This window comes from Rhipicephalus microplus, chromosome 1 (genome assembly GCF_043290135.1).
Source record: "Rhipicephalus microplus isolate Deutch F79 chromosome 1, USDA_Rmic, whole genome shotgun sequence".
In the NCBI taxonomy this organism is placed as follows: Eukaryota; Metazoa; Arthropoda; class Arachnida; order Ixodida; family Ixodidae; genus Rhipicephalus; species Rhipicephalus microplus.
The window spans coordinates 180,853,961-180,869,903 of NC_134700.1; the positions used below are offsets into that span (position 1 = coordinate 180,853,961).

General features: G+C 44.1%; 1 protein-coding gene across 3 annotated transcripts in view; it reads right to left on the reverse strand.

The window, feature by feature from the left end:
- The window catches only part of LOC119178328 (rho GTPase-activating protein 23), a 113,875-nt gene that overhangs the window by 36,186 nt on the left and 61,746 nt on the right, over window positions 1-15,943 (reverse strand). For 2 of the 3 annotated variants that reach the window (XM_037429516.2, XM_075888443.1), the window contains exons 8-14: window positions 14,301-14,366; window positions 13,118-13,226; window positions 12,474-12,537; window positions 11,515-11,691; window positions 7,258-7,335; window positions 4,580-4,777; window positions 3,368-3,554 (exon numbers count right to left, since the gene is read on the reverse strand). In XM_037429516.2, coding sequence (XP_037285413.2) covers window positions 3,368-3,554; window positions 4,580-4,777; window positions 7,258-7,335; window positions 11,515-11,691; window positions 12,474-12,537; window positions 13,118-13,226; window positions 14,301-14,366 — 879 coding nt within the window. The remainder of the gene's footprint in view (window positions 1-3,367; window positions 3,555-4,579; window positions 4,778-7,257; window positions 7,336-11,514; window positions 11,692-12,473; window positions 12,538-13,117; window positions 13,227-14,300; window positions 14,367-15,943) is intronic. The other variant, XM_037429517.2, reaches the window with a different exon arrangement.

Here is a 15,943-nt window from a genome sequence, read left to right on the forward strand (position 1 = left end):
GCGCCCATGCATGCTGAACAGCGGCGGTTTCTGGTGATGCCAATGCGTGTTTTAGACTTCGCTGACACATTTTCAGGCTCTGAAAATGCTTCGAAATGTTAAAGATTGGCTTTACTGCATAAAAATAAGTGTCTGAGCCTGGAATTGCATCGTAAAATTTCGTTGAAGCGGGACGATCGAAGAAAAAGTGTTCGTTGTGGCGACAATATTTATGCATTGACTTCTATGGACTGCTGACGGGGAATCGTGAATTTTTTGTTGTAGCGGAAATTTCGCTGAAGCGAAGTTTGTTGTAGTGGAGTTCGACTGTACAACCATTATCATGCAATGCTTCATTGATATTGAAATAAAGAAACAAAAGTTCAATAAAGAAACTTGACAAGGCATGCTGTTCAGCATCAGCTTAGCAATATATCTGTTGTTGGAATCCTAACCCCCGCCGCGCTGACCTCAAAGTCCACGAATACCGTAATTACTCGAATCTAACGCGCATCTTTTTTCCGGTTAAGCGAGTTCATAAATCGCATGCGCGTTACAATCGAGTACGAACAAAAAAATTACGGTCACTCTATTGCCATCGGCAAATCCAAAATGGCCGCCCCCTACGTGCGTCGGCATGGCGCGTCGGCCATTTCTGCCTACGTGTTTCCCATGTGCGGCACTTCGTACGTGTGCTGAGGAGATCGTCATCTAGTAGTGCATTAGAATCGACGGTGTGGAAGGGCCGACTCCCAAAACTCGAGTGCACCACGATGCCGCTTTTAAAAGAAAAGTCATCGCCTGTGCAGAAACGGACGGAAATCGGGCCGCATCGCGGTCGTTTGGAGTTCCCGTAACGTGCGTGCGGACTGGCGGAAACAAAAGCAGAAGATTGTCGACAGCAGAACTTCACGCAAAGGCTTCAGTGGACCACAGCAGGGTCGGTTTCCGCAAATTGAAGAGCTGCTCGGCGAGTATGTGCTTGAGCAGCGAGCGGCACAGCGGCCCGTGACGACAGAACTGCTCCAAGTGCGGGCTATGCAATTAGCCTTGGAAAAAGGTCTAATGCGGAGCCAGTTTAAAGCGAGCAGGTGCTGGCTAACTAACTTTATGAAGATGAAAGGCTTTTCCCTCCGAAGGGGAACATGCATATGCGAAAAGTTTTGCGGAGGAGTACGATGAAAAGCTTCACAGTTTTCATAGGTTCGTCCTAAACTTGCGGCGCAATTACGGCTACCTGCTTGGGCAAATCGGGAATGCCGATCAGACGCCTCTTTACTTCGACATGCCTGGCACCACAACCGTCGAGAAGAAGGGGGCGAAGCAAGTTCGCGTGCTAACATCGGTCCACGGTACAACTACAGTGACGGCAATGCTCTGTTACACGTCAGATGGGCACAAGCTTCGCCCGTACATCATATTTAAATGGAAGATGCTCCCGAAAGGAGTCGTTTTTTCTAGTGGTGTGATCGTGTGGACCAGCGAGAAAAATAAGTGCGCGTTGCAATCGATGTCTTACGTTGTTGTTTTTTTTTTCGCGGTGGAAATCTGGTGTGCGTTACATTCGAGGGCGCGGTAGAATCGAGTAAATACGGTAAGCAATGTACATCTCTCAAAGGCAACATTTTTATGCTATACGTATGGGGGTACTAAAAAACAATTCCACATTTAACGTAATGTATAAAATGAAGGAATCACTTTTTTTTTTTGCAGTTTCAGGGGCGTTAATCACATTTCATAAGGTCATTCGCAATTTTTTGTTGTTTTACCAAACTTTCATTGCCAGGTTTCTTCACTGTCTTTTGTAACTATGGCAACTATGACTCAAAGCAAAGAATGGAGAAGTGATCTGAGACTCGACTTCGTGATTTGGATACTTGTGCTGCCATAAATAGCGATTGTGTGTATCGCATCGCTGTGCTTGTCACCTGTTTCATTTGACGTCTTGTTTCATCGAAACGAAAGCATGTAGTGCATATTGTGTTAAACGGTGGGGGTCATTGCATACGTTGTCATTAAGTTTATGCCAAGACGACGTACGTGGCTAATGTGGCAGTGACTAAGAGCTGTAGGTGAATTTTTATATTCTTGGTTAAACAACTTGCACTCTATGGTGTTGTCATGACCCTGTCAGCCATTGAATGTTCAACTTTTTCAAAAATAGGGCCCAGTTTTGCTGGAACAGGGGTCTATAAATGTGTCTGTGCAGGCAAGGGGGTTTCATCTCTCCAGTGAATGGGAGTGAATTGTGTGCCAGGCTGCTTTCAGAGAGGAGTGCAATGCAACCTTCACGTTTTCTTTCACGGGACCCTAAATTGGTACAAACAAGTTATCACTTCATAATGCATGCATGCAATGCAGGTGAAATGCAAAAAAAAAAAACACTTTAGACAAAAGTAAGACTTCCTAATGAAATAATATCAATTACGGTACAATGCCTTCAAAAACGGCATCTTTCTTTTCTTCTCAATAATAGTTTTAGCCGTGCCGCTTCAGTAGCGATCACAACCGGTGCAGTTGATAATGATTGATCGTGATCACTGCATCGATCAGGATCGATGCAGCGATATTACATAGCGTGCGACATTTCACGGTTTGAAGGACTTCACCCAGAGTTTTTCATGCAAGGCGTCCGTGCATTGAGCGTGAGACAAGAGCTTATGCAACAGGCACTTCAACCTGGCACACAATTCTGAGCTGGTTGAAATCAATTCTGTTAATATGACATAGCTGTGCCAATAGGCACACGTCAAACTGATCACACACCAAATGGCCACAATTCACTTTATAATGCATTCAACATTACATATTCTCCCCCTCTGGTTTGTTTACTTTCATACTCTGTCGCGCTAGCAGGTTTTGTTTATTGCTTTATTGATTATAGCACTATATGACAGTTTGCATGGCCTACATTACATTGTAAAAATTTTATTTTCACCCCCCCCTCCTTTTTTTTTGAAGCAAAGGTCTTCCTTAACCACTGCCATTTAAATATGTTCTGTAACATTCCTGAAAGCAGTGGTCCTACCAAGTCTTTTGACATCGTCTACCACATTTACTTGCATACTAGCAGCACTCCTTAACATGCGTGAATGCTGTCTATCGTTACCTAAATGGTGGTTTATGTTAGCTGGGACGGGCTAATGTGAGCTCAACATGTCTAAACGATGGCTAACGTTGGTTGTCTGCTGCTATGAACGCCAACATCGGCCCTCACTCAACATCAACCAAATAACTGAGAAGTCTGAAATTGTTTTTTTTCCCTATTTCAACATAGAAACTTATGCTAACCCAGAACTGCTCCTGTAATATTCTTTAGCCCCAATGAGAACAGCATGCAGCAAAGAGCACTAGTTAGGCTGCAGAGGCAAGTGGTGCTGTTGCTCACCCCCGAGGGAGGCCCGCCTGGACTTCACCCGGGGTGATCCGGACGTGGGTGAACGGTGACGCAAAGCCAGTTTGCGAGGTGCTGGCCGCACCATGGTTGGTGGAGCGTTGCTGGGTGACAGCCGGCTCTGCTCGAAGGCCTGTGCTTTTTCCAGCACCGACCGGTCACTGCGCATCAGCTCCTCCACCTGCGGAGCATCAAGTAACTGCTGCATCCCTTCTCAATAGCAATAGGCATCAGCTGAATTCACACTATTCATAAACATTATTTTTGCAATCAAAGTAGGCCTGGTATACAATGACAGAGTTCAGCTAGTTACTGAAGGTAAGAAGCAAAATCAGGAAACGTGGCACTTGTCTTTTTTTTTCCTTTCTTTTCTTGTGTCTTTGTCTGCATCAGTGGTACAAATCATGGGGATGTTCATGTTGTCATCGGCTGTCTCGTCTTCAACTTATCGTTACTTGATTCACAACAATACCAGATATTCTTAAGAGTTTCTCCCCACTTTAACGAAACTAATTTGCTTGGAGACTTATCTGAATGACTTACAGCTGAATATCATCGCAAGAATGTTCACGTTTTAGCTGCTTTTTAGTTTGCCTTGTTATTTCAGTAAAATATTATAAAAACTCGCACCTCTTTCACACGTCTTATGAATTAGAAGCAGGGGCAAGGTCTGATGATGCCCTTTGGCATGTCCTCCTGAATGTATGCTTTGTTCTCAAAAAACAATTTCCTGTTCTGGAGGGGCTGTTCACAAACTGTCAATTTAGTGGACTGTCCATTTAAATCACCATTTATTGTACGGGGCTTCACAAGCTATGAATTCCATATTTAGTTCTTCTTCCGCAGTGTCATTTTGACTTGACGGAGCTCTGACAACTCTCAACGAAATGATAGGAATGAAATAAGCTTCGATGTGATGAATTCAGTCTCCCAAGATCCACTCTTGGCCACAACCCTCTGAGGCCATGCATTGACTCAGATTCTGTGATTGCTTTAGCCTTCAATTTAGATTCAAGGTGCCCTCTCGTATAATGCACCTGGGCTATCATGTACTAGCTTGCTGCTTTTCACAGCAATCGAACATGCTTTAATGGCGTCAGACCGAAGTGGGAATCTCCATTAGATGGACAGTTCCTGCACAGCTCCCCATATTCACAACAAATGACACACTGCAAATGTAGGAACGATTCATGAAAGTTGGCAAACCTCGGAGTCCTCGGCTGTGATCTGCCGCAATGCATCAACCCACTGCATCATGCGGCTGTGGTTGTCAGCCTGAAAGAGGTACTCAGTGCCCGACTCCATGCGGAGACGAAACACGTGCTTGCGCTTGGTGTAGTCATGGGCCACGTCACTCATCGTGGTGCGCACCGACAGGCGTGAACCCTCGGCAAAATCTATGGTCTGCACGATGACAAGCAACAAAGAAAAAAAAAGCTTGTGTCATGTTTTCATAATAAACTACACTGTAACGAATACAGTTTGGAATTCAACAGAACAAGCAAGCACATTGTCAAGTGGTCATGACGATGACGAAGGCAATTGTCGGCAGGTTCAAAACAAAATTTTATATTGGGGCACATTTGTGCCCGGCAAACGATACATCATACAATACAGACTGTACACTGATGGCAGTGAACAGCGTCGGCCATCGATAATCTGATCTGCGGTGAGATGCGTCCGGTTTTACAGATGTGGCATCGAACGTTCGAGCCTTATCACTGGTGCTCGCATAAGCTTTTGAGTTAACTTGACTACTTGAGTCCTGCATGTAATTTTGACAGAAGAAGCCCAAAAAATCGAAACGCTGCCTAAACATTGCAGCACGGCCTGCACCAAGCGTTCATAACAGTTTTTGTGGGCGAAACATGAATACATCACAGTCAGGCAACTTAAGCGCGTGGCAATATTAACTTTTTAAATGAAAAAGAAGTATTCAACCAAAGATGAATATGCTGCTTATCACAGTCTAGTGAAATGCAAAACAAAGTGACATAATACAGGGACAAGAAAGAATTTTTCTCTCGCGGTCCTAATAATATTATTTTGGGTCATTCCTAATTAACTTTAACAGGTGAATTCTTATTAGAGTCCTGTCACACTATAATAACAATAAGACTACTAGCCCAGCAATAAGTAGCTATTGAATATTATAAATATTAATGTTTAACCGGTAAAATAATTTTTTGGTAGTGCAATCTGAGAGGCATAACAATGCAAGTAATTTAAGTGAGCTGTAGCTAATTGAACATATGACTTTGCAAGCTGCCGTAAAAACTCCCAAGCATTTCCCCGAGGGTGAACATGGTTAAGTGCGAATGCACGGGGTGATGCTATGAGGGGTATTTATTAATTCGCACTATTATATTTATTAATCACACTATGGTGCCTTTATGGTGTAATGGTTCCTGGGAATCGCAATTTGATCACACGGGGGAGTTTACGTTAACTCACTGGCGAATGCCAACGGATTTTAACTTTACTCCCCCTCATAGCATGCGAGCCCTGGACGAGCAAAGTCCAGGGCTCGCACCCTCTCCCGCGCGGCACGTTCACTGGCTCGAACGGCTTCGGGAACGTCCACTCGCCGTTGACGATTGCGAGCGGCGTCTTCACGCCGGCCTTCATCGCCCTTCTCCGCCTGGCGCTTGCGTTGTCGTTCCGCTTCTTGGGCCGCGTTCGCGGCTCGATGCTGACGCCTCATCTCGGCCTCGCGAGCGCGCAGTTCACCATACGCTGCACGCTTCGCCCGCTTGTCCTCGGCCTCGCGAGCGCGAAGTTCGGCATCCTCTGCACGCTTCGCCCGCTTGTCCTCGGCCTCACGAGCGCGCAGTTCGGCATCGGCTGCACCCTTCGCCCGCTTGCACTCGGCCTCGCGAGCACGCAGTTCGGCATCCACTGCACGCTTCGCCCGCTTACGTTCGGTCTCGCGAGCCCTTCGCAGCGTCGCCTTGTCTTCCAACGTCGGCGAAACCAGCGCGGTACCGTCACCTCCAACGACGGGTGCAGTGCTGGCATTCGGTTGTACTGCATTCGTTGTTGATGGTAGCGTTGCCTCCGGGACATCCATTGCACGACCCGCTCTCGACGGGAGACTGAGAGAGAAGGCGGGCGCACAAGAGAGAGGGGTGCGCGCGCAGCTGCAGCGAGCGAGGAGAGCGGAGGAGCGAGCGAAGGGGGATATCAGCGTCGCGTCCGTGGCTTATTCGGTAGAGCGTCGCGCTGCGGCCTGCCAAGTCCTCTTTCTTTTAAAGATAGAGAGAAGACTGCGGACGCCGCCGACGGCGGTGGATGGTTTGGGGTCGCTTATAAAGTGTATTCACACTTAAAAAGTTTTTTACTGTCGCTTTAAATGATAATCACCAAACAGACAAAGAAAGTGGGCAGCTACAGTGAGGACAATAAATAGCAGAATTGTAAAAATATCTGAGTATGGAATTCAAAACCTTTGTAACCTACCATGAAATTAAACACGACAAATAGTTTCGTAAGCTACAACACCGTATAAACTTGTCCATACTTTATCCACCTCAGACTAAACAATCTGAATTTTTCGTCAGCTTACAGGCACACTAAGGTAGTTACAGAGCATCTGAAAGCAGTCACACCACACTTGAAACCTAAATTCAATCTTAAAGTGTGGTGTAAAATCAGCAATTGCAAAATGCTCATGTTTTTTTTCTTTGACAGCACATTAATTAGCAAACATCAGTACATTATGTGTGGCATGGCAGCACATTAATTAGCAAACACCAGTACAATATGTGTGGCAATGTTTTTACACAAACTCCCCTCTACAATTGGCTGCAACCAGTAGAGGCTGTGGCAAGGCACGTTATTATACACACTAGCACTGCAGATGCACAAACAGGAGGAAAGCCCACCTTGCGATCTTTCAATATGTACACCTTGTCACCCTTGAGAACTACCCAGACAGGCCTCCAGGAACGATCACTCGACCTCTGCAAAGAACAAGATGTACAAACCTTTTTTTGACTAGACGAAGCACAAAATTAACCAAGTCAACATTCAAATCAAATATACTTCCATAACATTACTCTTCTGTAACATCAGCCACAAGCAATTTACATCAGTGCATTGCATGAATCAAAACCACACTATGATCCCTGTCACCAAGAGCATTCCATGGCTTGTCACGGGCTCCCCACACACTATAGCAATCATCTCAATGTATGTGCCCGAATGTTATGGTAGAACGTGATCCTTGAACCCAGGCTGGCACCATATCGTAATGTAGCAACCTAGATTCACGTAATTGTAAAAGTGGTTTCCGCGCTGCTCAACTTTTTGAACACCATCCTGTGCTGCTTTACTCGTAGAAACCACCATATTTACTCACACAATAAGCGCACTCGCACAATAAGCGCACTCCCAGTTTAGTCAAGAAAAATACATTTTTTTTTAAATTTACACGTGTAATCATCATCATCATCAGCCTGACTACGTCCACTGCAGGACAAAGGCCTCTCCCATGTTCCGCCAGTTAACTAGGTCCTGTGCTTGCTGCTGCAAATTTATACCCCCAAACTTCTTAATCTCATCTGCCCACGTAACCTTCTGTCTCACCCTAACCCTCTTGCCTTCTCTGGGATTGATTGATTTGATTGATTTGTGGGGTTTAACGTCCCAAAACCACCATATGATTATGAGAGACGCCGTAGTGGAGGGCTCCGAAAATTTTGACCACCTGGGGTTCTTTAACGTGCACCCAAATCTGAGTACACGGGCCTACAACATTTCCGCCTCCATCGGAAATGCAGCCGCCACAACCGGGATTCGAACCCGCGACCTGCGGGTCAGCAGCCGAGTACCTTAGCCACTAGACCACCGTGGCGGGGCTGCCTTCTCTGGGAATCCAGTTAGTTACCCTTAATGACCAGCGGTTATCCTGTCTACGCGCTACATGCCCAGCCCATGTCCATTTTCTCTTCTTGATTTCAACTATGATATCCTTAACCCCCGTTTGTTCCCTAATTCACTCTGCTCTCTTGTTGTCTCTTAAGGTTACACCTACCATTTTTCTTTCTATTGCTCGCTGCGTCGTCCTCAATTTAAGCTGAACCCTCTTTGTAAGTCTCCAGGTTTCTGCTCCGTAGTTAAGTACCGGCAAGATACAGCTGTTATATACCTTCCTCATGAGGGATAGTGGCAATCTACCTGTCATAATTTGAGAGTGCTTGCCAAATGTGCTCCACCCCATTCTTATTCTTCTAGTTACTTCAATCTCACCCGCAGGTCGCGGGTTCAAATCCCGGCTGCGGCGGCTGCATTTCCGATAGAGGCGGAAATGTCGTAGGCCCGTGTGCTCAGATTTGGGTGCATGTTAAAGAACCCAACGTGGTCAAAATTTCCGGAGCCCTCCACTACGGCGTCTCTCATAATCATATGGTGGTTTTGGGACGTTAAACCCCACAAATCAAATCAATCAATAGTTACTTCAATCTCGTAGTTCGTCTCCGCCGTTATTACCTGCCCTAAGTAGACATAGTCTTTTACAACTTGAAGTGCACTATTACCTATCTCTAAGCGCTGCTCTTTTCCGAGGTTGTTGTACATTACTTTAGTTTTCTGCAGATTAATTTTAAGACCCACCTTTCTGCTCTCCTTGTCTAACTCCGTAATCATGAGTTGCAATTTGTCCCCTGAGTTACTCAGCAATGCAATGCCATCGGCGAAGCGCAGGTTACTAAGGTACCCTCCATTAACTCTTATCCCTAACTGTTCCCATTCTAGGCTTCTGAAAACCTCCTGTAAGCACGCGGTAAATAGCATTGGAGAGATTGTGTCCCCCTGCCTTACAACCTTCTTGATTGGAATTCCATTGCTTTCTTTATAAAGCACTATGATAGCAGTTGATCCCCTGTAGATTTCTTCCAGGATGTTTATATATGCTTCATCGACGCCCTGATTCAGCAGTGTCTGCATGACTGCTGATATTTCTACTGAATCAAACGCCTTCTCGTAATCTATGAAGGTTATGTATAGTGGTTTGTTATATTCTGAGCATTTCTACATTACCTGATTGATAGTATGAATGTGGTCGATTGTTGAGTAGCCTGTTCGAAATCCTGCTTGTTTCTTTGGTTGATTGAATTCTTATGTTTTCTTAACTCTGTCAGCAATTACTTTTGTAAATAGCTTATATACTATGGATAGCAAGCTGATCGGCCTGTAATTCTTCAAGTCCTTGTCATGTCCTTTCTTATGTATTGAGACGATGTTAGCATTCTTCCAAGACTCTGGTACTCTTCCCGTCAGGAGACACCTCGTAAACAGGGTGGCTAGTTTTTCTAACACAACCTGTCCTCCATCTTTCAGCAGATCTGATGTTACCTAATCCTCACCAGCAGCTCTGCCTCTTTGCATGCTCTCCAAGGCTTTTCCGACTACTTCTATCATTACTAGTGGGTGTCATCTGGGTTACTGATAGCTCTTATAGTATTAGGTTCGGGGTTGTCCCAGCTACTGTACAGGCCTCTGTAAAACACCTCCGCTATTTTAACTGTCCTATCCATATTGGTAGTTATTTTGCCTTCTTTGTCCCTGTGCGTCTGGTTAACCTCCCTGCCTTTCCTTGCATCTTTATCTCTCTCTCTCTCTCTTTGTCCCTTAGTGCATACATCCGATTTTTCCCTACCCCAAGTTTTCTCATCACTGCTTTGACGTTTTCTTCGTTTTTCAGATTTCAGAGCGTGTTCGATTCTCTCCATGTTATACCTTCTTACATCGCATACCTTATGCCTATTAATCAACTTCGAAAGCTCTGCCAGTTCTATTTTGTCTGTTGTACTTGAGACTTTCATCATTTGACGCTTCTTAATGAGATTCTTCGTTTCCTGGGAAAGCTTGCCAGTGTCCTGTCTAACTACCCTGCCTCCAACTTCCACTGCACACTCCGTAATGATACTCGTGAGAGTATCATTCATTGTGTCTACGCTAAGGTTGGTTTCCTTAATAAGAGCAGAGTACCTATTCTGAAGCAAGACTCTGAATTCCTGTACTTTCCTTCTCAGTGCTAGCTCACTGATTGGCTTCTTGCGTATCAGTTGCTGCCATTCCTTCGTCAAGTCAAGGCGAATTCGAGACCGTACCATTCTATGATCACTGCATCGTACCTTGCCAACCACTTCCACATCCTGCACGATGCCTGGGTGTGCACTCATTATAAAGTCTATGTCGTTCTTATTTTCGCTATTAGGGCTCCTCCATGTCCACTTACGATTTCCTTGTTTTTGATAGAAGGTATTCAAAATCCGTAAATTAATGCGTTCTGCAAATTCTACTAGTAGCTCTCCTCTGGCATTTCTAGTACCGATGCCATAATCTCCTACTGCCTGGTCTCCAGCCTGATTTTTCCCTACCTTTGCATTAAAGTCTCCCATCAGTATAGTATACTGTGTTTTTACCTTACTCATTGCCGATTCCACGTCTTCATAGAAGCTTTCAACTGAAGCATCATGATGGCTGGATGTAGGCTGGTAAGCCTGTATTATCTTCATCTTGTGATCATCTTGTATCAACCTAACTCTTTGGGTGGCTCTACTTGAAGGAAAGGGGCATGGGTGGGGCTTGTAACACTCGAAAGGTGGTTCGAGATTCGATTTCAATGTCTTTAGATATGAGGTGCGAGGCCATCAAATTATACCACTGATTGGTACCGTTCTGCGCACAAAATTTCGGTCGTGATAATGTGCATAATCTAGGAGGTCTGAAACGCAATCGGCGAACTTCTGCGAGGCTGCTTTCTTTTCATAGTATTTTTTTTTCTGCGATCATTTTGTTGGCAATTCAGATCATTCGATATTAATTTTTTGAATGCTTGTAAGCACACTGCATCACATTCCTGGATTCTTGGATACGTGAGATTGCATGCTCAACACGTTTTGCGCTAGCATAGCTCATGAAAAAGGTTGTTTTGGCTGTAGTGCGGATATTTCTGACTTCAGCGACTTGCGTTATCAGCGGTCTATACAGTAGTTGGAAATAAAATTTTAAGAAATTTATCCCGCGCAACAGGTCCACCCCGAACTTGGAGCCGGATTTTCTGGGAAAACAGTACGCCTATTTATGCGAGTGATTACGGTACTATCAAGCATGAACAGGGGGAGAGAGGGACACACCTTGCCATCCACAAGCACAGTCTTGCAGGCCAGCCATCCCTGGACATCACCTGTCACCTCAGGTTGCTGCAGCTGCTGCTGCTGCTGCTGCTGCTGCTGCTGCTGTTGTTGTGACTGCTGCCGTTCCTCTGTGTCCCCATTCTTCACATCCCCCCCAGGTGTTGATGAGTTTGAAGCCTGGGAGTAAGCATCCAAAAATGTGAATGCTACAGCCCATTGGTATGGCTACTGCCAATAGCGCAGCTGCACGTGTCACCATCACCAAGAGGCTGTACGCATCTCCTACAGAAATTCCTAGCTTCTTAGCGCCTTCACTTTGTGCTACTGTTATTAAGCCATCAATAAAATGGCACTTAGAGCTAGTTGGTACATCATCATTCGTAAAGTGCAGCGCACATGGGAACAACGGGCAAAAGAGAAGATGCAAATAAGACTGGCGCTGACTCTCCACTAAAATAGCGAGTAGCGCTGATTTTCAATTGCGAGTCAGAGCTAGTCCTGTCTGCTGCTTCTCTTTCAGCTATCATTCCAATGCACCCTTCACTTTACACATGATTAAGCCGGGACTTCTAATAAATGTTGCAACTTTTGGCACGTACGAAAGTGCCGCATGAAAAAAGAAGCTCTCATCTTAATCTAATGGGCATGCAAACGCCTGAATATAACCCGTAAATTTTTGTCTAATCTCAGTAAAGTTCAAGTTTGACATAATGAGCAAAGAGATAAAAGGAGTATCTGCATAAAATATTCACTTCTTGTTTAGTACCTAAAGAAAGAACTTACAACAGTGTATAAAAAAAGTGTTTTTGTGTTCCCTGCAAATTCTTTTGAACAAGGTTCAACTGCACTGGATTACTAGAGAAGACTTCCGAAAATAATTTGAATGCAAAAAAAAAGAAACTATAAAAGCTCTTGTCACCAAAACGGTCGTCCACTATTGGTGGAAAATACAGCCCTACCTTGTCGCCAAAGAATGCCTTTAGCCTTTGGATTCGATGAGATCCGCTTGGGGTGGATGATGTGCTGTGGATATAAATCCCAAAACAAAAAATGTTGGTGTCACTGACAAAAGAGTGTTGAGCTTAAGTATATATTACAAAAGACAAAGCATGGGAACACGGATACAAAACAGAAGTCGAGGCCACCTTCTTGTTACTTGGACTTCTTTCTTGCATACGTGTTTTCACGCCCCGTCTTTTAGAATGCGACGGCAACAACACTTGCTCAACTACAATCACTCACATTACACCTCATGAAAGACATGATGCACTGCAGTTAAAAACGGAGCAATATAAACACAGACAAGTAAGGATACAGAACTTGCGCTGTCCTGTGTCTTTACCTGTACACATTTATAAAATGCATAGTTTTCAACTATGAATACGTTTGAACAGAATCGCATTCATACACTATAAATGCAAAGGATCTAAAAAACACTCAAAGACAAAGGCACCACTGTAACAACCTGGTCTAATTCGAGAAGGTATCAATATTGTGGAACAGGATGCACCGTAAAAACTAGAAGGTTCATTGGAACTAGTGACACCTTTAATGAGATCTTCAGAAGAGGTCAAATTAACATGTCTGAGATGAAATCATTCACCTGGAAACAGAATGTTGTTCATCTTCGCTCTGGTCCGATTCCAGGTGAAGGCGTTCGTTTGCAGTCGCTCGAAGGTACGACGTCCGTCGTGCCGGGTGAGCCTTGTCTTCTGCTCATAAAAGAGGGAGAGGGACAGCAGTAAAAGGAGAGAAAAAAAAAGAGCAACGGTGCCACATTGTAGCAGTTGGGTGCATGTGCATAACTTCTAATTTACGAGCCAAAGACTGATACACTCATGCATAACTCAAGCTGCAGGTAGCTACATGCTAATCTTTCTTTCTCATTGTCATTGAAATCAAGAAATCAATCTACCTTTTTGTTGTTGATTCTCTTGAACAACTTGCTTAAAATATACTTTGGTGAACTGCAGTATGTTTAAAAAATTATAGTCACCAATTACGATCCAGTTAGAGTAAAGAAACAGTCACATTTTTGTTTTTGTGGACCTCTGCTTGAATAGGTAGTGCAAATTGCTGCACTACCTGAATTTGCTGCACTACCTATTTGAATTTACTAAATGATGGAAATTTCGGCTAGGCAGTAGAGATTCACTGCAGAAAAAGTTGGGAGCACAGAAAAATGTGGAAGTTTGTTGGCACGCAAGATAGTTGAAAGGTGTTGTTTTTCCCCTTTCTTTTGCATCCATGGCTGCACGCCTAGCTTTTTTCTACAGCTTTTATCTACAGTGCTCATGGAATGAAACGTGACAATTTAGGGCTAAGCAGCACGCCTGGTTTCGTATCGCCACCGTCCGTCTGTGTTGAATTGACGTAACGTCGACTCATACACTTACGCCAGAGATGACATCTCTCCCTGTGGCCAAATTTGTAGCCACGTCATGTTGTCATCTTAAGCGTTCACATGCACCAGTTGCTATACTTGTTTTGAAGTTGTGTTTCATTCCACAAGCACCACATACTTAAATCATCAGACTGTTACACGATGGCTCAAGTACTGAAACAAACTAAACACAGCACGAAACATGCTACAGGTAAGGGAATTCTCGCAAGGCAATGTTCATGCTGGGTGAAAAGGGTCGTACAAAATGGCACGTAAATTGGAGACACGGGTGAGCCTTCCATTTTTTGTAGCCTCGACGGGTCATGATGGGAGCAGCATTCAGTGGGGGGCGAGGAGGGGCAAAGCATGCAGTGTGAAAATGCACGTGTTACGAAAGAGTTACCTTGAGAACCATTTTTTCTCCTATACACAACAGACGAGGCAACCTCTGGTGAGGCAAAATCATCCGCTGCAAAACAGGGGTTAGGAGAAGACCAAGGAACAGGAGAAAACGGGGAAGCATCATGGCATTAAGTGGCATCATCATAAGAGTGCAGCGGCAATCGTAGAGCGAGATGTTATAATGCCACCAATAATCAGGGCGCGTGTCAGTTCCAGCAGGGCCACACACAGTTAAATAGATGCTTTATCCCCAACCCTTCCTACCCATGCAAAACCCAACCAACCCCGTTCAACTGTGCATAGGGCAAGAAGTGCAGCGTTGCAGTGGCCTATAACATACTGAAAACAACATCATCATCTTGCCGTCCTCAATGGCTCGGCCAAACAATTCTTCTGCTACTGTAAACAAAACTTCACTACGAATCTCTTTCCAAAAATGATTGTATTTGCTACTTGTAGACACAGAATAAGAACATATGCAACAAATGCTGACAGATATCCAACAAACTGTGTTGCTATTAACACCACTAAGTGACACATAGCTTACCGCACAACAGTTGGTCATAGTTTCCTAAAACTCTGTAATGATTGTATTTAAAGGCAAAACTTGAAGTGTAGAGTCCTGGTTGGAGTCCAGTAAAAATGGAACAGTGTGATGACAGAAACCACGTTTGAAAAAACAGTAATGAATATTCCTTACTCATTTAGTGTACTCATTCACAGTGTTTGCTAATGCATACAAATGAACTCTGGTGAGAGCTACAACAAGTAGACACCATCGTCAAAGCGGGAAAGACGAATCCTTTAGTGACTTAGTGCATTATCTTTGAGTTGGCCCTTTAGCTGTTACCAGCTATCATGACATACCAAATCGCCCAGTCTGTCTGTCTTTCAAAGCAAAGGAAACGTGTTGAAAAGCTACGCCATGAAATCGCACTTTGCAGTAAATTTCTTGCACAAGTCAGCAAAACAAACATCTCGCCATTACTTTTTCTGGCTCCTCCTTGCACAGCACAATGATGCCACGGTGATTTCTAAATTGGTATTTTATGACAGACTGCAGCCCTGCAACAGTTACACTTTCCCAAGTAGAACTTTCATTCCGAGAACTATGCATTATCGTAAAAGATAAGTCAGTGAGTGTCGTTTTGAAAAGTTACATGCTGACTCCATGGTCAGAAGATAAAGCCTATGCACAAATTCAAATGTCAAATGTAATAATTGCTCAATATTTCAGTATAAACAATCACCAGGTTTCAAATAAACTGCCAATTTATTCAGTACTGAGAGTTACATGCAGAGATTAAGTACCTTTTACTCACAACACTACTTTGCACGCAAATTTTATCCCATCGTACATAAAGTTTTTTCATACGAGTCTGCTAGGACAATGAAAAAACACCGGCTATTCGTTAAACAACCAATGTCACAGCTATAGGCATCCGAGAAGATGGTCAACGTGCGCTACAAGCCTGGTTAACATTAATGCCTCTCTTTTAAAGTAGGTTAGAAAAACATGGAGGCCACTACCAAGCTGTTGAACATACTTTTCAATATTGTTGGCATTTCATTAATGGTGGCATGAACTCCTTAAAGGGGCACTGTAAAACTTTTCTCGATAATAATTGAATCACCTCACTATCA